At 35.5% G+C, this 25,255-nt stretch overlaps 1 protein-coding gene across 3 annotated transcripts in view; it reads right to left on the bottom strand.

Annotated features, from left to right (window-relative positions):
- Nucleotides 1-3,171: 3,171 nt before the first annotated feature.
- LOC149772477 (calcium-activated chloride channel regulator 1-like) overlaps nt 3,172-25,255 on the bottom strand; it is a 64,988-nt gene continuing 42,904 nt past the window's right edge. For 2 of the 3 annotated variants that reach the window (XM_089947742.1, XM_089947741.1), the window contains exons 8-14: nt 16,219-16,515; nt 15,553-15,765; nt 13,832-14,105; nt 12,751-12,915; nt 10,432-10,650; nt 9,636-10,043; nt 3,172-7,330 (exon numbers count right to left, since the gene is read on the bottom strand). In XM_089947742.1, coding sequence (XP_089803868.1) covers nt 7,197-7,330; nt 9,636-10,043; nt 10,432-10,650; nt 12,751-12,915; nt 13,832-14,105; nt 15,553-15,765; nt 16,219-16,515 — 1,710 coding nt within the window. In that variant the 3' untranslated portion in view covers nt 3,172-7,196. The remainder of the gene's footprint in view (nt 7,331-9,635; nt 10,044-10,431; nt 10,651-12,750; nt 12,916-13,831; nt 14,106-15,552; nt 15,766-16,218; nt 16,516-25,255) is intronic. The other variant, XM_089947743.1, reaches the window with a different exon arrangement.

Consider the following 25,255-nt stretch of genomic DNA (forward strand, 5'->3'; position numbering starts at 1 on the left):
CGAGGCTAACAGAAAGAAATGGTTTGAAGGAGAAAGCACGTTGGCCACCAGGGCAGGCAGTTATGTGAACATTACAGGCCATGTATTAGATGAGAGAGATATTCTTGCAATACATCGTATCCATGGAAAAAGTCATGCCCCAAAGTTAGAAATTGTGAAATTTTGGAATTCAGTATCAAAGATCAATATCGCCAGGAAGAAAAGGGATTTTAAGAGCAAATACAATATAAGAATAGTGGAAGATGTCACTCTACAAAATATGGGACTCTTGAATAGATTGACCACCCATCCAAAAAATTAATCTTCCTGATATTAAAATTGCAGTATAAACAAAGGCTGGTAAGAGGTACAAAATTGGCCTTTCTGATGACATCTATAATAATCAATCCCAATCCAGATGTGAAATAATTTTTTTATAATGATTCTGCTTACAATTGGAAATATAAAACTTTGTACCGAAAGATGTGATTTTTTTATATTCTGGCCTATGTATATTCTGAGTTAGGAAAAGTGGCTTCAATATAAGGACAAAGCCTACAATGGGTAAGAAATTTCACACGATCTTTAACTTGGACTTATGCACACTCGTGCTTGATCTTGAATAAGACGTTCGTATTGGACATACATTGATCATATGTATTGCTATGTATATTTAATTTTCACTGTTTGTTAATTAGTTTTTTGTCAATTTTTTATTTCATTATATGCTAGTGTAATGTAACATTGTAAGTTGGACTTGACCTTGTTCAAAATCAAGTGTACTGTCTACTTGACCTGAATTATTAATTTGCTTAATGTTTTTTAATTTTATTCTGTAAGCAATTCATACTTAGCTAAAAGGTTCTCTATGTATATGGATTTATTATCAGGGTCATCATTAATAGAAGTAAATATGTTTATTGGGTCTGAGTCTAAGTTATTGGGATTCCCCAACAATTTACCCGGTGTACTTGACATTGTCCAGGTTATATCTCATAATTTGAGTAATAGACTTTCTAATAGTAACTAACATTTTACTTTATAAACATAAAGAACTTTCTAATAGGTTATTTTCCATTAGGTAATTTTATTATAGAAGATGTTAATTGTGACCTGAGGTCAAGTTGAGGACTATAGAATCTTGTCGAGGGAAAGACTTTTCATTCGTACTTAAGATCTAGCACACCAATTTGTATTCTTGTTGTGTTCAGTGTTCATTTTGGTTGGAATTTATTTCTTCAAATTATCTGAGTCAGTGATTATTTTCTGTTGAAATACAGAGTGTTCATAAAATAATATTCTTGGACAGAGACATTCGCTGAGACTTATAGTGAATTCAGACTTGGAATGTTATCACTTTTGTTTAGGCAAAAGACTGTTCGCACATCAACAGTATACAGGCCATCACAGACAGATCAACACTTCAGCGTTGGACTTTATTTGGATTTCTACTAAAGTTTATTCAGAACTTTAAATTATTAGGGCATGTGTCTGTAACTCTATGATTATTTTGAGATTTAATTTGCAATACCTTAAGTTCTCTTTTTTAATTTTTACTTTTGTATTCTTGGGAAATAAATTATTTGTTGAATTTTAAAAAGCTTGCTGCTTTTCACTCTTTTCTGTTACTTATTTTAAGAGCAAAGACTGGAAACATTATAGACATGTATGTATGGATGGATGGATGGATGGATGAATGCATGCATGTACGTACGTACGTATGCATGTATGTCTATTTGTGTGTGTAAGTATATATATATGTTATGTTTCACAAAAACTTATACACACACATAGACATGTCCAACAAGCAGATGGAGAACTCGTACATAATGACTTTTAATCTTTTAGTAATCTTTTTTTAATACGTTACACTGTATGTTTAATGGCAACATCATATATGTACCCAGTGGTGAATGACATTATACTATACTAATTACTTCTTTTTAAACATCTTGTGGTTGTGCGTTTAAGACCGTATCCCAAGGTGTATGCGAGTTTTTTTATGATATTGGTTATGTGATGCATATTTATATAAGTTCCGTAAAACCTTAAATCAAAATAGAACTAGTAATGGATATCCAGAATAAAATTTTATCAATGAATTTTAGGAAGTCTGCATAGTTTTAATTTAAAAAGAAGAGATATTTTTCTGCTGGGTAAAACAAAGGAATGCATCAATTTATGTTTATCAGAGACACATAGTACAGCTGAGACTGAAAAATACTTGGAGGCTGAATGGGCTTATTAGTATTCTTTTTAGCCATTCATCTGGTAGTAATGCAAGTGTTACCATCCTGTTTAACAATAATTTTGAATTATGCATTAATAGAAACAGATGTGATATTCAGAGCAGATACATTATTTTAGATACATCAGTGGCTGGGAGACTTACTCGAGTCAAACGCTACGGTCATACTGATGATAATGCTGAGTTTTGTTTAGGAATTTGACAGAGGATATTATACATTTTGACAATTTATGTGTTATTATTTGTGGTGACTAGATTTTGTTAGGGACATGGAGCTTGACTCTTATAATATCCGGCATGAAAACTACTCCATGGCTCGAGAAGCGACCGAGGACATCAGGAATCAATTTGACTTAGTGGATCCATAGAGAGCTGTCAATCTTGAGATTAGAATCTTTACTTTGTGACACACAGATCCCGTGAAACAAAGTTTACTGGATTATCGTGTACTCTCAAAATTGTTGTATGGTTTAACGCCATTTTTCAGCACAAGAGAGGCTATACATGGCGGCCAGTATAAATGGCGGAAGATGAACCCGGGAAAACCTAGAAAAGAACCATCGACCCACGGGAAGCTACTGGGAAGCTTTCTCACATACCGACATTGGCCGAACCCAAGACTCGAACCCACGCAAACAGAGGTGAGATGGCAATGATTCGTAACGGTGAGCGCTTTAGACCACTCGGCTACTCGGGGCCCCAATCTCTGAGGATAAGTTCTCAAATTGTATGGATGCATTTTTTTTTCCTGGCTATGAAACAGACTATTCACCAATAACACTAAAACTATCATTATTCGCTGTACCCAGAGGACCTGGGTACTGGAAATTCAGGTAATATCTATTAAGGCAAGATAAATATGTTCAGCAGGTTAAAAGATGTATATCTAGCACAGTAGAAGAATACTATTGTGAAGGTGATAAGAAAAAACACTTCAGGTGAAATACACTTGCAATGATCAATTGTTTTTTAAATCCTTAAAAATGATTATAAGATCAGAATCAATTAGTTATTCTCAAGCTAAGACAAAACATGGGAAATAAAATTTAAACAAAATTGAAGCTGAAATACGGACCTTACATACTTGAGTGAATCAAAATAATAAAACCATTATTATAAAAGAACTGAACAAATAACTAGTAAATTTAGAAGAAATGAGAAAAAGAGGTGGATGGTGTAATGTCAAGATTAAAAGTAAGGTAGTATGAGTCTGGTGAAAAATTCTAAATATTTCCTTAACCTTGAAAAGAGAAGTTACATAAACAAAACAATAAAAGAGTCAGTTACGGAAGATGGAAAAAGGTTAACAGGACAATGGAGATATTAAATCACCTGAAATATTTGTATGAAAAACAAAAGCCAAAACAACAATAATTTACAAACTCTTAATCACATTTTAAATTTTAAAAGAAAACTTTCAGATATTTAAAGATCATAGTGTGAAGGTAAGCTAACGTTTGAGGAATGTTGTTTAGCACTGAAAAATATGAAAAGTGAAGTTAGTCCTGGATTTTACTTTGAGTTCTACATATTCTTTTGGAAATATCTAGAAGGCTTTTCTCTAAACGCGTGAGATGATATGCAACATTTGTCAGAATTTCAGTCACAGATAATCATTACATGCATCACAAAGGAAGACAAATACAGAAAATTCTTTAAAAATTGGAGACCAATATCACTTCTTAACTGAAGCTTACTTAAGACTGCTTCGGCATCAATTTCCTCTTGAGTCAAGAAAGTCCCCCACCCGTCTGTTATTAATGACAGTCAAAAGGGTTTTATGAAAAGAAGATTCATTGGTGAAAATACAATAATGTTTCATAACCTGATGCAGTATCTTGAGGGAGAAAATAATCTGGTATTCTCTTACCAACAAACGTCGAGGAAGCTTTCGACTCTGCCGAATGGGACTTTCTGGAGAATGTCCTCAACTCTTTTAACTTAGGGGAACCTATTTTTCAGTGGTTTAGAGTATTATGCAAGAAGTCAAAAAGTTGTGTCAGTAATGATGGACAGTCATCCCCATGTTTCAGTTTAGAGACAAGTTGTGACACCTCCAACTCTTTACCAGCATATGCTGGAACGGAGTCATGGGGTTCCAACATAACTCTAACAAAACTTAATTGAAAAAAGTCTGTGAAACTAATACAAATATTTTTGGCTTGATGCTGTTTATACTTTATCTCAATTGAAAACACCTTTTTGATGCACAGTGATCTTTATTACGTTTTGATGAAATAAAACAAGACAAACGAATACAGTATTTTACTCCTATCTCAAGGATATCAGTGAAGTGGAAAAAGAATTTTTTTTTTAAAAAAATGGAAATCTTTTCCATGTAATATTTTACAAAATTACGCTCCTTAGGGTAAGAGCAAATAATAAATTAATTTATAACGGTCTAATAAAAACCAAGTTACAAAAGCCAAATGGTAAATATAAAACTTGGTCCAGGCAGCTAGCGTGTGCTATTGATGTAAATGTATGGTCCAACTCTTTTGTTTTGAGTAAACTTTGTACAAAAGACACAAAACTGATTAGGTTTAATTTTAGCTTTCTACATAGAACTATTACTACAACCAGTTTTTGAAGAAGATTAATGTAAGAGATGATGATAAATGTACCTTCTGTAAGAAGGAAATGGAGCCAATTGAGCACTTATTATATAACTGTTCAGTTACTGAACATTTTTGGAATAGATCCACACTTACGAAGTAAATTTTTAAAATAACACGAAAAGATGTCTTTATAGGAAATAAAATTTGTTATGTTCTTACATAAAACTTTCTAATTTGGCTTGCAAAATGTTATTTACATATTTGTTTTCTGTTATGTCATTTTTTTGCTACTAATACCTGTTTCATTTAATCATTAATATTGTTTGCATATTCTTTTTGATATTCTTGTGCCACTCTACTCCTAGGCAAATGAATGAAATTCCAGACACTGTTTACGAACAACGACGTGTGTAAATATGCCATTCAAATAACTAGGGGATAATTGGTCATATTATAGAATCACCCAACTGTACATGACCTTTGTTGAAGTGTGTGTACAATTATTGCAAGGGAGAACTGTATTTTGTACCACATGTTTGTGTTGCAAACAACAGAAATATGAATGCATATGTTTATTCAAGATTTATTTAGTTAATTTTTTCTTCTTCATGTGTATACTTTTTTGAATTGACTGAAAATTGATCCATGCTGTTCCCGATTTGTATGTATTACTGATGTGCCTATCATAAGGAGTCATGTTGTCAGAAGAGTACAGAGGAATTTGGGGAAGAAAAAAATACAAACAACATGGGATACTTTTACACATACAATTACCGGGGATAGTCATTTCTGTTTTTAAATGGAAGTTATGTCACAGTACCCCAGACCTAAGCTTATCATGAATTTAATTGGGGCACGATTTCAGGTGAGAAGGCAGGTTCACCAAGACTGAGGGAAGAAGAGTTACGGGAGAACAGGGGCTAGTATCAGTTTTGGTGTAGAAGACTGAAGTGTATTCGTTCACTGTTAGATGCACAGAAAATAAAAAAATATGAAGAATATACGTGTTGAGTTACTGATACCACAGGGAATAAGATACATGAAGAATAAAGCCTCCTTGACACAGCTTTTTATAACAAGATCACAAAAGTTGCCAAGATTTAATTCGTTTGTTTCTTCTGTATCCGTAGCAACGCTGAAGTATAGCTATAAAGATTGGTTGAATTTGTTTGAGTGTTCTTTGCACCAGAGTACTGAATATTAAATAATAAATATAGATTGTGATGTTCTACTATCTTTTCTTTAATAATTACTGGACCGGTCTTGAGATGAGTTGAATACAACCCATCTCAAATCATGCCATATGATCCAGAAATAAAAATAGAATGATGAAAATGTTATGGAAATTTGATGTATCAACTATCTAAAATCAAGCTCCTATAAGGGAGGAAGACGTCATGTGCATCTTGGCTGTTCTGGACTCATGGTACTACTGATGATGTGGAACAATGGGAACCAGTTTAGAAACATGTAAACATACAGTAGAGTATAGTGTGTGTGTGTGTGTGTGTGTGTGTGTGTGTGTGTAAGGGTTGATGGCACGTCAGTACCACTAAGCTGAGTACGTTTAAATGTCCTAAAAAGGTACACAAAACATAGAATAAAGAAAAACAAGGCTAAAATCATCAAAATATAAAGTCAGTATTTGTAAAATGAACGGCGCTCTTTTGAAACGTCCTATCTCAGCTGGAACAGCATCATGGGATGCACCCTAGGGCAAAAATAGTCGTATCGATTAGATATCTCTTACGACATCAGGGAAGCTAGTCGGGTCTTTTCAAGATTCCTAGCCTCGCATGGGTATAAACAGATCCAAAGTTTATTGCTTTGTCTTAAAGTATGGGGGCCCCGAGTGGCCGAGTGGTCTAAAGCGCTCTCCGTTACGGATCACTGCCATCTCACCACTGTCTGCGTGGGTTCGAGTCTCGGATTCGGCTAATGTGGGCATGTGAGAAAGCTTCTCGTGGGTCGGTGGTTCTTTCCGGGGTTTTCCCGGGTTCTTCCTCCACCATTAATACTGGCCGCCATGTATATCGTGTGCTGAAAAATGGCGTTAAACCCTACAACAACAACAACAACTTAAAGTACGTTTGGTGTATGTTCACATACTGACAGTTTCTTACTACAGACTTTGTTTATTCACATTGGTATTTTCGTCCTTCAGTGGGATTCCTCAGGCTGAATATGGGGGACAGTAATGCTAATTTCCATAATGACCATGCTTTTAATGAAAAAAATCCTTGAAGACATTCTAACGTTTCTTGAAAACTTGTGTTCTGAAGTCATGCTAGGCAGGGAGAAATAATTATGCATTCTTTTCAAAAATTGTATACAAAATTGAAATGACTATAATACTGCATATCTTGTACATAAAGTTAAACAAATTAAACGATCTGGTACAAATGTGTGGACTATTTTTTTACAATAAGAACATCTTTTGTTCTACTGTGTAAGTTTTTCCGGTCCCATTTAGTGGATGTATGCCTATGCATTTTTTCTTTGTGACGTAGTTCTACGGCCGCAGATCCAGCTGCTTCCACGTCGTCTGAAAAAGGTAGAAGTACTATTAGTAAACTCAAAATGACCTTGCTCGATACCACAATCCTTAAAACACGATAGCTACCACGGGTCTTAAACCACGCTCGAATCTAAGAGACGCGCTTAAACCACGCTCGATAATAAGAATTAAGATTAAAAAACGCTCGATACCACAAGTCACGGTTAAACCACGTTCAATACCACAAGTCACGTTTAAACCATCTCTATAATATGAGTCGCGCTTAAACCACGCTCGAGACCACAAGTCAGACTTAAATCACGCTCGATACCACGAGTCTCGTTTAAACCAAGTTCGATACCACAAGTCACGTTTAAACCACGTTCGATACCACGAGTTGCGCTTAAACCACGTTCGATACCACGAGTAGTACTTAAACCACGAACAAACTAAAATATCATTAACATTCCATATAAACACTCAGTTTTGAACTGAAGCATAGTAACCGGTAATTAGTAGTTTGTTTTAAAGGCCACATATTTCCTTTAAAAAAAATGTTTCTCATTTCAACATATTTTATACATCCGTTTGTGTATCGACTGAATTTAAGAATAACAAAGACTGTCTGTGTATATAAGGTGTTATGTGAATAATATAACCAAAACTATTGTCATTAATACAGTGCGCTTAATTTTGTATCTGTAGAAAATTCTAATAGCCATAACATTCCATGTGAGTTCTAGAAGTTAGACGTTACTAATCGGCAGCTATTGTAATACACCTAAAAGGCCAGAAATATTTTTAGTAAAAACAACAGAAAAAAGGATCTTACACAAAGTAATATGGACAGTTTATGCCATGGCAGCTGGCCAGAGGTGAGGTACAAGGAGGAGAAAACGTTTGACCTTGGACTGGCAACCACTTACCTCAATCGCATTAACTCGAGGATTTTATTACACCTAAGAATCCACCTATGAAATACTTCGATTGAGTGATACAGAATAAAAAGGGGGAAATGCCAGAAATTGGAGGAGGAAAAACTTATTTCAAAACAAAATTAAGGAAAGTAAAATAGCACCTTCCCAAATTATCGTGATTACTTAAAGAAAATATTTGCACAAATAAAGCAGAAAAAGTTTTATAATAAGCTTAATCCCGAAAAGAGAAATATATGAATGTTTCGGCCAAGACAGATTAGTTAGGCCAACGAGTGGCATGTGTGAAGGCTCCAATGACGAACAAAGTCAGGATGTACAGGTAGTACTAAACAGCCGCGGCTACGGCTGGGGTCGAGAATGAAGCCACCCGCTAAAACTAAACTCCTTAATAATCAACATATACACATTTTCAAAACTCGTCAGTGAATGTAAAAACTGGATCAGTAAAACTGATCAGTAAAACAAAACAGATTTGAATATAATTATCCCCTTTAGAGTCACACCTACCCCACCTGCGGAACACCTGAAATTCTTAAACGTTTCAAGCCCATAAAGAAACCACACAATACAAAATTGAAGATATTTCATATAAACGAAATCGATAATTGTTCATCACATATATTTCGTTCATCAGAAAAAGAACCGATTTCCCACAAAATCAATCACAACGAAAATTTTTATGAACGTATAAAACTGAGCTACTACAAAAAATGGGCACATTGTAGGCCATAAGTGAATAACGATCCCCCAAAATGTGATCCTGCACAAGAATCATCCCCATGTACATACAGTACGAAATCCTACATTCTTGACACAACTGTAAATAACGAGTGTAAAACACGGGCATACAAAATTACTGCCCCTTCGTTGAAATAAATACTCCCTGGTCAATAATGCAATATTGTGACAAACGACAAACGTTTTAGGTAAACCTTTGGAAATATATAATAAACATAATACTAAACTAAAATACTAATTAGCGACTTTAAATTTATTGTTACATACTTTAAGACAGAGTCGTAACAGTATACATTTTCGTATGAAAAAAGTAATTAATAATATATAGGATATAAATTTGCAATAAGTCACTGTCCTAACTTGTTGTAAAATTTCGGAACTTCTTTATATCCACGTAGTGATACAGCCGTTAACCACATTGGCATTCAATAAAATCGCATGCATGTCGACACATTTGGTCTTAAAAAATATATTAAAATGAAAATATATGTTTTTTAGAGTAGATATAAGAAAACGTTTCATCGCTAAATGGAAATATTTTGTTTTGTCACGAATGGAGAGAAGACATTCGCGACAATGTGTTCCACTTCACTTGTGAAATGTTTCCTTGTATGTACGCAAACAACGTAAATATCTTCCATTTCTCGCCGAATAAAAATATAAATAATGATATTTACCCCTGCTTCTTTTTCTCCTCCTCCACCAACAGATGAAAGACAGCAGCAAGGTAATAATGATGAATATACTAACACAGGCACAAATAATTATTATTGTCAGGTGATTGTTGGTTCCATCCTTTGAATGTACACTGTCAGGTAAATGTTCCAATGTGAAATTTATAACATAGCCAACAGTGATTATATTAGAAACAGGTCCCGAGTTGCCACTGTCATCTATTGCTTTCAGTGCCAAGTAATATGTAACTTCATCTTTTCCAACGGGAACTATGCCACTGAGTAAATATTGCTCTTTCTCACCGGATGGTCTGGCTTGCAAGATGGACGTGTTTACAAATGTCCGACCCGTTTCGAAACTATTGCGCATGGCGTCAGTAGTTTCTGATATTCTTATATCGTATCTAGCAGCTGAAAAGAAAGTTAAGTCTATAAAATGAAGAAGAAAAAAAACAACATTTTCATCTGCTGGTGGTCAGAAATGAAAAACAGTTACTTGTCGTTCACACAAACATATGAAATATGCGAAATTCATGTTTAAATTGATAAATGAGATGGTATTAAACATTTGGAAAGCATTTGTACCAACTTGAACAATTGTTGACCGGAAGAATATGTCTTGTTTAATAGTCTTGTTACTCTTCTTTCTGAACGGTTTCAAATATTTTCGTTTTCTAAGACTGCATTACGATATATTGTCATGTAATGTGAACAGGATACTTCAATCAGGATTTGGATAAACTTTGGTTTTGGAACTGTATCTGATGCGTACGTTCGCCTATATTTGTATATAACCAACCTGTCCCTACATCTAGGTCATCACCCACTGCAGTCCAAGACAGCACATATAAAGTTTTCCCAGTTTCTGAAACTTTCTCAGTTTTGGACACCAAAGCCAAATCAAACACCTTGCCAGGTGGAGTTATGTCCCCAGCCTCGTAATAGTTCTCCACAAGAAGTTCCCCTGGCATAGTGACTCGCTGGAACATGCCGGTAGGTTTTTGAATCATACTTGCACCTGTGAAGAAACAGAGTCAAAGAAAACACGAGTAAACAAAATAGGAAATACATTTTGAAGAAAATAACTTGAAGCCATTTCTAAGGAGCGGAACAATCTGATTAGAATCGATGAATGTTCATTTTCTGCTGACACTGGAATTCCGTGTCAAATTATTTTAGTTGCCTCACAGATAAAGCAATGCATTTTGTGTTTGGGAAATTTATCGTTAGAGAAGATATATTCTGAATGACGGTTTTCTCTTTTAGCACTATGGAAGATGCATTTTGATTGATGAAACAAAATGTGATCAAAACATGTCCTCTTATGTGTGCCTGTTAGATACACACACTGATCAGCAGATCTCTTTTTTAAATCAGATTGTGCAGCAGAAGCAAATAATCGGCTAAAAGTTATGGAAGCAGAGTTGTTACTTTGTCTTCTAAACGTAAATTTACTCATTGTTATATCTTTCAACAACCGGTCGCAATGTAATACTTTTTTCATTCAGTAGTAATTTCAATGAAAATTTGACAAAATAAAATAAAATGTCACATAAGATTGACCTTGGTATTTAACATATAACGGAATATGAACTTTTCATTTTAAAGGTAATTTGTCTTAATTCGTTTGTGAAGACAGAAAACTTAATCTTTGAAATTATTTTTTTAAAGTTCACGCCGAAGGACGTCGAGGACTGACATATGACACTGTAACCTTCGTTTCTTTAATTGTACGAATATTGATACTGATAAGAGTTTTAAAAAAGATGTAAGCTCTAAAACCAAATAGAGGTCATTTGTGAAGCTGGTTGCTGATTGTGCATGTATAGGTTGTGGCAACTAGTCTACTTAAGGTAATAATGGTGGCTAATTCGATGTTTGAAGCATTTTTGTATTTTAATTTTCGTAACTGTTCTCATTCATTTGACAAGAGTAAACATATATACCTATTCTGACAAGTTATAAAATGGCATGTATAATTAATTCTAATGCAAGAAACGTTTCCCCTAAAACCAGACAAGCGCTGTGAAATTTTTGTTTTAAACATTATTTCATTTTGAAAATAAATTTTAACTAGCATTCATTTCTCACTTTAGAACAATTCAACAACATACTTTTTTTAATTATATAGCTACAGTTATGTACTAATAAACCGTGTAAAGTATTTTAAAAGAAACAAATAATTATTTTAATATATAGACTCAGTTCATTTATTTAAAAGTAATAGACATGAAAAAATTTAAATCCTTACAATTGAAAGTCTATGCCATATATAACAAAATTCATTAAATGATCCCTTAACTTCAATATGGATCTATAATATCACAAATTTGGAACGAAATATCTCTTATGGTATTTAACTATAAATGTTCAAAACATATTATCAATTGTTAAAAGAAATTTAAATTTAAATAAACATAATGTCTCTTAAAAGTAATTGATATATATCTCAGATCAAGACAGCCTTCTTTTAAGGCCTACGTAAATGTGTATAATTTTATGTCTTTCTCTGACAGGTAGTTAGAATTTTTGGAGAAAAAAAAATATGTGTAAATAATTTTCACAATTAACCAGCTTTCATATATTAAAGTAATACACTGAAGATATATATATATATATATATATATATATATATATATATATATATATATATATATATATATATATATATATATATATATATATATATATATATATATATATATATATATATATATATATATATATATATATATGTATGTGTGTGTGTGTGTGTGTGTGTGTGTGTGTGTGTGGTTCCTCTTGAGATTTTTTACTTAATTTCGCAGACACTTGCTTTGAAAATTTTTATAACTATCTTAGCGTCTAGAAATCGAAGAAATATTTCATTAAGATACGGTTCAACCTTTTCTGAAACTGTTTCTGAGTATATTATGATTTCTTCAGAATAATGATTTATTGTAAAATGTTTAGAAAATAAATTCAGCGTTGAAAGAGAAAGCGACTTAGCTATAGAGCTGTTTCTTCCTACAGTGACATATGACTACAATTTGTGCAGTTCTTTTCAAAGTAAATTTCTAGGACTAAAGCCATTTATTTCTAGGACTAAAGCCATTTAGATAAACAGAAAAAATCTTGCCACTGTCTGAAGCATCTTCGGACAATGTGCCGCTGGAGTGAGATATCATTGCCCTTTCATTATTATCGGACACTGCTATCTTCAAGTTGTATCGTCCTGATGCAGATAAAAGATTCCTGGGTAGATATCCAGAGTACACGCCATCATTTGCCTTCGTATCAGCTCCTATATGAAATACACAAATTGTCGTCATGCAGATATGAATCGTTTCCTTGGTAATGTCTAAACAGAGCTTTTAAAAGACATAAAACATGCTTCCATAGCGCCTTTTTGGACATTTGCACCTTGGGTATAAACGTTCGCTTTCGTAACATTTCCCGGATAAAGAGGACACCCTACTATTGATTCGAAAAGAAACATACATATGACTATGAAAGTTTATCGTAACAAACACTTCGAAAAAAATTCATATGGAAACCATGTCCGCTTTTTCGTCTGTTTTAATTGTCTGAATGTTGTTTTAATGTAACTTGGTTATTCTTTAATTGCAAATCTCGATGCATCCATTTTTACTTTCAAGTATACTAAAGAAAAGGCGTGTAACTTAAATGAAATATTTCAAAAATACATATTATAAGATTTGTATACGGTATACTTGTAAGTACAACCAGTCTACTATTCCCGGTCATTTTTAGCCCCTTTTGTTTGTTTATCGTGGACGTTGCTGATAGTAGGTTTTCAACTCCACTTTTAGCAGTATTTTTGGTTGTATCATGTACAGGAAAGGAGAAGTATGGGTCTTTTCCTAGGACACACTGAAGCAGCTGAACAAAAACTGGCCTGGGCGAGTATTGAACCCGTGACCTTGTGTTACAACTCTTACGCTCTATCGTCTGGACTACCACGGCTTACCATTTTGGTGGAGACGTATCTGTTGAAAGTTATCAGCCTTTTTTTTTTCTTTCTTCATTTGGTACGTTTGTGTATAATGTGCTCTTTTCTGAGACTTGATTCTCATAAAATGCATGGTAATATTCGCGAAAGATATCATGGTATTGCCCGTCAAGAAGAAAAGTAAAGAGGAGGCGGAGGCTTGAAGTAGGAAAGAAAAGAAGGGGAAAAAAAATCTGTTAATACTTGCCTATTCCTTCATCTTTCAGGTAGAATTCTATCGAGTCTCCAGCAGGGCTCTCCATTAGAACCTTCGTTTTGGCATTTATAACCGCAGTTCCTTTCCTAGTAGCCAGTGCGTGAACTATCACATTGTCTTTGCCCTTATAATCAAGTTTTCCTTTTGACAACCAGGAATCAACCTGAATAACTCTCTCCTTTGCTGATCTGGGCTTGGAATTCACGATGGTTGAGAGTGTAGCATTAGCTTCAGAAGCAGTGACATCGAAAAAATATCTACCTTTCTTTAGAAAGAATTGAAGAAAAAACATATTTTGGTTAATCATTTGCGGTTCGCAAGCTGGATTTCGAGCTAGAGTTTTGTTATGACTATTTTGCTTCGATAATATATTGATTTATTATCAAAACAGACCAAATACAAACAGCTTATGCCTGATAAGTAAGGCATACAAATATTTGTATAAGATTTAATATCCTTACAACAAGTTGCTCGTAGGAAGAGTTTCTCGCAGAGTATCGTTAGTACGTTGAACATTTTTAAAAAAGTCTTAACTACGTGTTGATTGACTTAATTTTTAAAAGGTTTTATCTACGTATAAACTGAGTCCTTTTTAGAAGAAAGGTTTTGACTATAGATTAATTGAGCTCATTTTTAATCTGGGGGTTTGACTGGATTATCTGAGTTCATTTTAAATCTGTCTAAACGATGGATTAACTGAGTTTACATTAAATCTGTCTAAATTATGGATTAATTTAGTTCATTTTAAAGATGTCTAAACTATGGATTAATGCAGTTATTGTTCTGTAAGAGATTTTGACCAGGGATTCATTAAGTTCGTTTAAAAGAAGTTCTGACTATGGATTAACTGAGTTCGCTTTCAAACAATGGATTAATTTAGTGTATTTTTAAAGTGGCTTCGACTATAGACTAACCCTGTTTTCTTAAAAGAAATAATAATTAAGAATTATTAAAATTTATTTTACAGCACACTATTACAGCTTAATAAAATGAGTGCTTTCAAATTATGACGGATAACCGTTTAAAAGACATAGTTGCATCTAGAAACACAGACTGCATGTACATATCCTCTGCAATATGATTCTTCTTTCATTGAAAGTGAAGAGAATTAACTGCAGCTACGACTTCAAATGATGTATGTATGTATGTATGTATGTATGTATGTGCGTGCGTGCGTGCGTGCGTGCGTGCGTACGTACGTACGTACGTATGTATGTATGTATGTATGTATGTATGTATGTATGTATGTATGTATGTATGAATGCATGCATGTATGTATGTATGTATGGGTCAACGACAGATCGTCAAAAGTTTGTCTACATAGTGCCGGGTAAGCTTCAGACATCCATAAAGGAATACAAAACAAAGATAAAGGGGAAAAAACGGCTACAATTCTTAAAATACAGAGTGAAATCTTTTATATCTTGAGTACACTTTTACATTTGGGAAGCAGTAATGTCGATGTCTGTATTTTATTATTATTTTTCTTTGACAGTATTTTCAAAGAGCCATTCAAACATATATTTACACAAACCAAATAAAGAAAGAAAACAATGAAAATACTACCATACGATACGATACGATACCACACCACACCACACCACACCACACCACGCTACGCCACGCCACGCCACACACACACACACACACACACACACACACACATACATACATACATACATACATATCACAGAGAACGTACAAAAACGTACCGGAAGAGTTCCTTGCATTTCTATGAAAAGTGCATCCCCATCTGGAGATGATTTTCGTACAATATATCCTCCAGGACCTCTGATTTCTGCATTGATAATGCCTATGTTGTCCGATAAAACAGTGAAAACAGTTTCCAACCCAAGGGCCGAATCTATTACAAAGGAACCACTCATACTGCCACCTTGTTCTAATCTCTTCCCATCAGAATATATCTGAAAATAATGACGCCATTATTTGATGCCGTGTGGTTATATGTGTGGTAATTAGACTTCAATTTCAAACCTGGCGTTACATTGTATATTACTGCAATGCCTATTAACGAATCCCCCACCCACCCTCTCAACTGACATATCGGTAAATCTCTCACCAGAAGAGTCTTAATCTTACTGTATAAAATAAAATGCCAAAAATAGCATGTAGCTGTATGGGTGTAACATAATAACATGATGCACTTCTGAACCCATTTCTGAATTAAATAAGATTACTTACTCAAGAAGATGACACTCGTCAAACCTGATTACAAAGGGAAAATACCGACACTGCATTTTCTTATAACCTCACTGCATTTTCTTATAACCTCGCAGCTATAAAGAAGAAAAGGAGAAGGAAGGAGAGAGGCAATGGGGTTGGAGGAGAAGGAGGATGAAATATATGAACGTGCTAACTATAACGGGAGAGTCTGCAGATGACATAATCCCTCCGGTTGTGACTGTTTGTGATAGGACATCTGCAAAAGATATGTAACCCGTCTCCAGCCACGTGAAGTGTTTCCCGTTTGATGCTGCAGACAGATTTGACAGCAAAATATCAGCCTCCTGAGACACTGCTACGGTATGAACGACGATCCAATTTTCTATAATCTGCTGCAAAAAACTGCTGGCATGTGGTGGAGTGTTTTCTTCACCGTCACTTATTAGGATTATTTCACTTCCATCAGTTTCATTCTGCATGGACGTTAGCAACTGAAAATTAAATATAATGTATACACTATCTTGTTCTTTACTCATGGTGAGGCCGATTAATTGGGAATATATATGTATATATATGTGTATATATGTGTGTGTGTGTGTGTGTGTGTGTGTGTGTGTGTGTGTGTGTGTGTGTGTGTATAGCAGCAGAGAGGGCGAACCCTACTCTAATTGGTTCACTCTCCGTTTCGCAAAATAAGCTCTCCTGGAAAATCGCAAAAAAAAAAATCGCGATTGTCTCAGTACCCGGGTATGAGACAACCCTGTCGACGAACTTAATAAACTCTGATTGACTTACTGTCTATCGCTGATCGCGAAAAATCTCAGGAAAATACGCGATCACGTCGGTGTCAAGTTGGAGACAGCGCTCTCTCTGCTGCTATTATCCAAAAATTGTATCAAGACCGACTCGGTATCGTGCTCGAGGATCGTGTAAGTTTATTGTTATAAATCCATGTGGGGTTAACTGAGCTCGACTAAATAATTTTTTAAAAAGATTATAATCCATATCACCGCTGCACCAAGTCTGATGAATATTTCGTAACGTGTGAGTATGAACTCCGTTAAACACAGCAAGAATATTACAATTATCACTGATCACTTTAGGAATTTGTGTATACCGCTGGGTTACATAAATCACATCAGTGTTTTTATGTCTACCTCTGGAAAATATCCGAGCAGGGTTTTGATTGTTATCAAGCATTACATCGTCGTACACTGCTAAATTGTTAACGAATCCATCAATATCATCAACACTCGGTGCATCATTGATATCAGTTATAAATTCAATAACATCATCACCGCGCTCATTTAACGATCTTGCGTTTTCATTAAAATCTTTTAAGTACATCGTAATATCGTTGATCATCAACTGATGGTGCTACCAAATACAATTTATCCCACTTCATCCACTTCATTATCAAACTGAGTAGCAGTTGTGTATTACAAATTCCAGATGGACCTATGATAATCATACGAACAGAATTTGGTAGCGCAGCATGATGCTTGGCTGGTTTTCGTTTTCTTGTTGCAGACAAGTCAGTGATTTCCATGTTATAGAAATATATAAAAAGAATATGGATTTATATTGTGTGAAATGCAGGACGCGTAAGCCAACAGGTGATCTAACAGCCATTACAACAAAAAATAACAGGTCGGCGGTTACAGGTAAGTGTGAACGATGCGGTACAAAACAATTTAAATTTTTTCCCGTAGACAAGTCAGTGCAGTCGGGTTTTAAACAAAACGAGGAGGTGATATTGCAGCAAAATTAACAAAGTTACCGGGAACTCCATGGGCTAAATATCCAGGAGAAAAACATTTTCCAGGATATAATTACTGTGGTCCCTGAACCCGACTTGATATCAGACTTCACAACCAAGACCAACCAAAACCAGGTGAGTATCCAATAAACGCTGTTGATAAAGCGTGTCATGCTCATGATGTAGCTTATAAAAGTAAAGATCTGCAACATAGGCATATTACAGATGTGAAATTAATTCACGCGCTAAATTCCATTACGAATAAATCTTTCAAGGAATCATTCGCTAATTGGTTAGTAAGATCCGCAATGAAAGGTAAATTAGTGCTAGGTGCTGGTAATTAATTATAAATGGAATCGATTTATTATTTCCCAAGAGGATATTGGAAAGGTAACGCAGCGATTAGTAAACTCTCCGAAGCAGCAAAAGTTACACGTGCCACCGCTGAAGAGTTGTTATCCAAACAGGCAATATGGCAAATTATCTACCGCCACCTAAACAAATTCACTTTGCACATTTTGATGCTGGAGTTCCTAATGAAGTTCATCAAGCTGATATATTATTTCTACCACATGGTACCGTTAAAATTCAAAGACGTCAAATAACATACAAGTACGCGCTAACTGTAGTTGATGTTGCAAGTAGATACAAAGAAGCAGAACCGTTGTCAACAAAGACTGCAACTGAAGTAGCTTCTGCGTTTAAACGAATTTATCAACGAGGACCTCTACGATGGCGACAGCTGTTACAAGTTGATCCTGGCAAAGAATTTCAAGGTGCAGTATCATCGTTAATGAAGCAACATAACGTCACCATCAGACGAGGACATACTGCAATTCACCGAGATCAGGCAATTGTTGAACGATTTAATCGAACACTTGCTGAGCGGTTATTTGGATATCAATACGCGAAGGAATTTATTCAAGACAAGAGATCGCGCGAATGGATTGCAAGATTACTAAGTGTGATAACCGCGTTAAATAATGAGATTACTCGAACAACTGCGTTGAAACCAATTAATGCAATCAAGCGCGCGCGTATAACAACACAACGACGTGATTTTTCAACACAGCCAGTGCTGAGCAATGACACTATGAGATATTTATATGAACCCGGTGAACTTGAAGGTGGTAAAAAAAGAGCGACTGATCCTATTTGGAGCATCACGACACACAAGATATCTAACATAAAAAGATCCTCGGGTATACCTGCAATCTACAGACTGGATTCAACTGCTCCTGGGCGCGGATTTACACGTGAGCTATTACAAGTAATTCCCGAAGACACAATTACCACCGCGATCACCTAACTAGCACCCCTACGTCGATTACACTCAAGACAGGTTAGCATCACATTTTCGCGTGTATGACCGCGGCTGTTATCTTTTCTGTCCACGGAAAATTGTCTTGGATCATTACTCGAGTACTGCCACATCATTATACAATTACAACTCGTGCAGTGATTATTTTGTTTTTGTCGTAACGCGTTGATAAATTCAGCATCGATATCAAAGTCGCGATTATTTTTTTGTCACTTTGTTTATAACCAGCTAATTTTTTTTCTTATTATATCGTTGTCAACATCATCATTGATCACTGACTCGTCCAAAACAATCCTTCGTAGCTGAGATATTCTTCTGACTCTAGACACTACGAAATAGACCAAGTTTGACCATTCGATACGATCATCAAAGATCCAAACAACTGTAACAGTAATAGTTAATCCTTGAGATGAGTGAATCGTCATCGCGTATCCTAGCGTTCACGGAGATTTATCAGCGTGTAGCGCATTCTCACCAATAATGACATCAACTGCGACAACATCATTTAATACGAGATTCTGTTTCCTTGACTCGGTCTGTCCAGGTATATCAACGTCGATATTCTGTCGTCGCGTATCAGCTGGTCTATAACACAACGGTACTGGCAACGTTGGAAATTTTTTCTTGTGTAACTGAAATAACTGCTGTTGAAGTGTGTCTCTGACTATCTTTCTACTTGCCACTATCAAATCGTTTGGTTTCCACGTTTCCCAAAACACATTCAAGGAAGTTTCTGAAATCACCTCGCGCATTATTTCACATCGAATTTTATTCGGTTGTAACCTGATTAATTTTTTAAATTCCTTTAATTCTGCATCAAGAGATCTGTGATCATCAGTTATCTCCGAGTAATAATCAACACAATTCTTCAACCAATCGTGTGGAGATGGCCCAACAAACGGAGGTGGTTGACGTGATCACCGCACATTATCACACTGTATTTTTCAATAACAACCAATCGAGAAATGTTTTTAATATTTCCAACGACACGGTGCACACTTCGTCCCCAATGATAATCCCGGGAATATATTTCTCTCCCATCCGGTCAGAAGTCCATGTGCCGCCGCTGTATTTGAAAAAGCTGTGATAAGTACAAGAATTAACTCCTCGTTGTTTCGTCTCCCTGGCAAATTCTGTGTGTTGGTGTTAGCACAATCATATCATCGTGTTTCTGTCGAAATAATTCAATTACCCGAGTTGTCTTACCAGAACCTCCCGGTCCGTTCAAATAAACGGTTTTGTGTCTGGATACTGGATCATACACGGATGGCTCCAACGATAATTCTGATATCTGATCGCGGCGATAATTATCTTTAATCCTAACATCCGCGGATGGATCATAATTACGTAACATTTCTTGTTTTATTCTCCACGAACCCCATGATGCATCAGTGCTTGTGAAACAAGCCAGTAATTCTGAATACTTTTTATCAATATAAAACGAATCCGTTCAAACTCTGACGCGGTGTCAGGAAATCTATTTATCATCGATAATAAATTTATCGAAACATAAGCGAGCATTGAAGAGCTTAAATGAGTATACTGAGGAGATTCTCCACTAATAAAACTAACAACAGTACCCAACCGTGTTCCGTCAGATAAGTAAACGTCTTCCCGATTACAATATATATCTTTCGCTGCTGCATCAGCGATTATAAAATCATATTCAACATCATCTAAAATCAATATAGCACAATGCCGTTTATGATCATATGCTCCACCTTGAGTAAATTTACCGATTATTTTTCTACCGAGATCCTTTACGGTTTTTTCACTGTTGCTGAGTTTAATCATGAAAATATTAGGGGCATCATTAACAATGACATCAACAGGAGTATTTGGACATTCCTGCTTATATTCTTCAATAACCTCATCAAGACTGATACGTTGTGGAGCTGGTAACCAAACTTCGGTTTGCTTCCGATATGATATAATTGCTTCACTGACAACCAACGATATCAATATTTTACTGTCAATCATGTATCGCAATTGGTGCCCAACGTTTTTCTGAAGAGTGTCTACCAAACCAAACATAACAACACGATGAAGATTTTTAGCGAATTTAAATGACAATACACGAGCGAATCCTGTCAGATCAAAATCGGGTAACGATGCATTAATTGATACTCTTACCATCTCATGACAGGGGTGTCCAAACCGCGCAAAATATCCAGAACACTCACCCGCTCTAAGAAAACTTCCCGAATAACACGAGACCATATCCACCGAAATGACATCATTGTGGTTGTACTTGGTATTCCACAAACCACCGTGTCCGTATTCGACACAACTAGCTTGAACATCTACAAGAAATCGAGTTCGTGTTGGTTTCCACGAATTTTTCTCTCTGGCAAGATGAGCCGCGACTGACGGAACTGTAAAACAATTTTTTTATAATTGCTCAGTATTTTCTGAATATCTTTCCGCGAGTTTTCTCATCGCGCCATGAAGAGATTCTTTACAATATAAATCACCATTGGGTCTTACAAATTGATCATATTCTTCATCAGAACTTTTAAATAACCACACTGACACAGGATCGTTTTTACTTATTTGTTTAATAAAATCAAACATTCCACCGGAGTAAAATTTTACAGTTCGATCTCGTGGAAATATGTTCACGGCGTTGGTCCACGCGTGCGCATTATGATCAATGATATTTATCGGAGCTCCACTCGATTTATATTTCGATTCGTACAATACTTCCCCTGTTATCGTTGCTACGGTTATTGGGAATTTTAATATTCTTTCTAACTCAGCGGCATCATTTATTGTAGCTCCGGTATCCTTGACCGATTCAGCCCACGTGGTTATTTTTTCACGTCGTTGATCCGTCAGACCATTTCCACGCTTTGCATTTACAAGGTGCTCAATTACTCGCTCGTCTACACAATTCAACGATGAAAATCTCATCGGTGCTAGTTTGTTAATATTTGGTTTATTTATCTGATCAATTCCATAAATAACCGCGGTTACGGGATATGCTCGAGCTTAATATGGTCTGTCAATCCCAGTCAATATTCCCGGTTTGGAATCTTTATTTAGCATAGCAGTTTTTATCGGAATCTGCTTGCACAATAAACTTTATTCTGAAAAGATATTTCTGATGAAGGTAATCGATAATCGCTTTCGCACGTGTATCGTTCATTGTAGCATCAATGACATCGTCGATGACAGAGTCGACACCTTCTGTGTTGCGTACAATTTTGAACGTCGACCACACGTGAGATGCTCCATCATCAAGAAATTCTTTTTTGGCATCCCTGATAATATCAATCAGATCAGTCAGAGCTCGTATCCGCGAGACAGGGGTTAGTCTGTCAAGATCGAATCTTGAAGCTTTCCAAGGCTTGATTGCAGATAATCTCTCAAACTCATCATATTATATTTCAGACAAGTATTTATATAAAAAATACTATATTTCAGACAAGTATTTAAATAAAAAATATTATATATAATGAATCGGTGCAAATGGTTCATGATAGGATCTGCAACTCCATGTGGCAAATCATGTGTAAACGAATTCTGCGGGGAACATTCACAATGTGTTCGTAATGGCAGTTTAGGCCCAAAGCCTTGCCTATAATGTGGTGTCGGAGAGCGAGGGCAAACACAGCTGTGTGTGCAGTGCGATGGTAAACGGTATAGAAAACTGAAGCGTTATATGACAAGAAAAATAACAACTCTGTCAAGGACAAGGTCATAAGAACCCCTGAAGACTTTATAGCCAGATTTAAAGATAAATTATAATTTAGACAAATAATATTACATATAAATGGAGCAAGAAGAACTTTTTCAACATCCCACCATTAAAAATTATGAAGCCTCTCGTGATGGTACAATTAGGCATTGTCGGCTATAGAAACCAGTTGGTGTAGTTGATAGTTCCAGTTATCTAAGGTTCACCGTTAGTGGTAAAAAAGGTATCTCTGTCATCGATTCGTATTTGAGTGTTTCTTTGGAGAGATCAAAGACGGTCTTGTAATCGATCATATTGACAGAGATAAATTTAATAATAATTTATCTAATCTTCAGGCTATTATACAAAGTGAGAACTCTGCACGAGGGGGAACTGGGAAATTCATAAAGATTCCTAAGGCGGTTCAATCTTTAAATATAGCGAACGGCGAAGAGATGATATTTCAGTCAATGAATTCAGCTGGCAAGTATTTTGATATCTGTATGCCTTCAGTCAAACGTGTTACAGATAAAATATACAAATCGTCGTTTTCATACCGGGTTGGAAACTGAATTTCGTTTTCCTATGTCCAAATGGTGCTAGATAGAGATAACGGAGATAACTCCGCAGCGATTGTGTAAAAGTCAATGAAAGAATTCCCTCCCTTGAGATTGTGCAACACACGGCATTGCCTTTTATAGGTCCAGGAAATAAATAAATTTCGAGTAGAACTAAATTCAGGTTCTTTTATTTTTTTTGCAATCTGTTCTGTGTGGCGAACCGTCTATTGTACACACACTTGTACAGGTAAATAATTCTCCGTCCTACCTGTACGGATTAACACGGAAGTAAAATACCTCCAATTAATTCCTATAGATTTTATCAAAGACTGTCAACACGGGCAGGTGTAATCGTTTGTTTATCGTAAATAATATTTTTTTCACAGACAATATACTTGTTTTGCTGAATTCGTTTGGTTTCCTGGTTTATCTATATTTTTTCTGCGATTATATTTAAGAAAAGAAATACAGAAGCAGCAAATAAGCCACGTCCATCGCGTGAGCTATTCTTGAATTTCCAAGTATCAGTCAGCTTATATACTATAGGGTCTGTATTATTAACTGGGGTTTTCGAAACTCAACAGAAAAAATAACACCTTTGCGCCATATCACCACGTGGCAGTGATATTTTTCACCTCAAGGATTGATTTTGGGGGAGGGTGTGCAAAATCTGTTGAGCGTAGAAAATAACCCCGTATCTGTCTGTGCCGTCCTACTGTAAATAATGTAAATACATGTACCACTGTAAATATTTGTAAATAGTGTAAATACTACGTGTTGTGATGTTCCTTAATTAAGGTTTACTCGCTTGTAAACTTGCTAAGATGCGGTGGCACCTTAGGAGTTTACAGATGTAAATAGTGCAAATACTATGTGTTGTGATGTCTCCCGAAACACGCCCTCTTGAGCCGCTAGACTGTTGTTTGACAGGTTAGAGGCTCACAACGGGGGTTTGTGTTTCGTAATGCCCCAGAGCCTGGTAGGATGTTATATAACACCCTAGAGGCTCATATGGTGTTGTGTTGTCCTCTGTGTACACCATTCTGAACTTGCTAGAATGTCATGAGACAATCTAGAAGTTCACATAATGGTCCAAAAAATTCTTTTAAATATATAATATTCGGTATATATATAAAAAGGAATTACGAAAATATTAGAACACGACGGTATAAATATATCTGACGAATTAAATCCTGAAAAAATTATTTCTGATTTTGAAACACTGCAGGAGGCTAAAGACGAAGGGAGATATATTTCACCATCGCAATGTAAATTTATAAAAAAGATTCAGACGGCTATGTGTCAATCACTAGCCACAGTAGAAGAAACGCGGATTAAAGAATTTGTTTCATTGTCTCGTGCAATCGAAAAAATTAGATTAGAATTATCTCATGAATATGAAATAAAGAAGATAATTAATTCTCGTGTGAGGCAACTAAGAAAAATTAAGTCAGATCGTGAAGCGATTGAAAACGAAAGTTAGACTCGTTGATTTCCATCAAGGGTGAACAAGTGCGTGGAAATGAAAGTGAAAGTAGTATGTCAGTCCATAAGGACGGAGAATTTTTTTACCTTCACCACTGACAGATTTCAGTAAAACATTATATTTTGTTTTTAGTTTTTCACTGAAATGTTAGATTTGCACGATTTTTACTAGTAAACACCCTATCAGAATTAGCAAATAAGTCGATTTACACGATTTTGACTACCTAAATACTTTCAGAATTAGCAAATCAGTCTATTTACCCGATTTTGATCTCCCGAATACCCTTCAGAATTAACAAATCAGTCGATTTACACGATTTTGACTACATGCTGATTTAATATTTCAATGTGTTTAATGATTTCACTACGTGAACTTGTTATATCAAAAAGATGTTCTTGGAAACTTTGCCGTAGTCGCTCTAGTTGT

This window comes from Sinohyriopsis cumingii, unplaced genomic scaffold (assembly GCF_028554795.1).
Source record: "Sinohyriopsis cumingii isolate HCF-2022 unplaced genomic scaffold, ASM2855479v2 utg001460l, whole genome shotgun sequence".
Classification (NCBI taxonomy): domain Eukaryota; kingdom Metazoa; phylum Mollusca; class Bivalvia; order Unionida; family Unionidae; genus Sinohyriopsis; species Sinohyriopsis cumingii.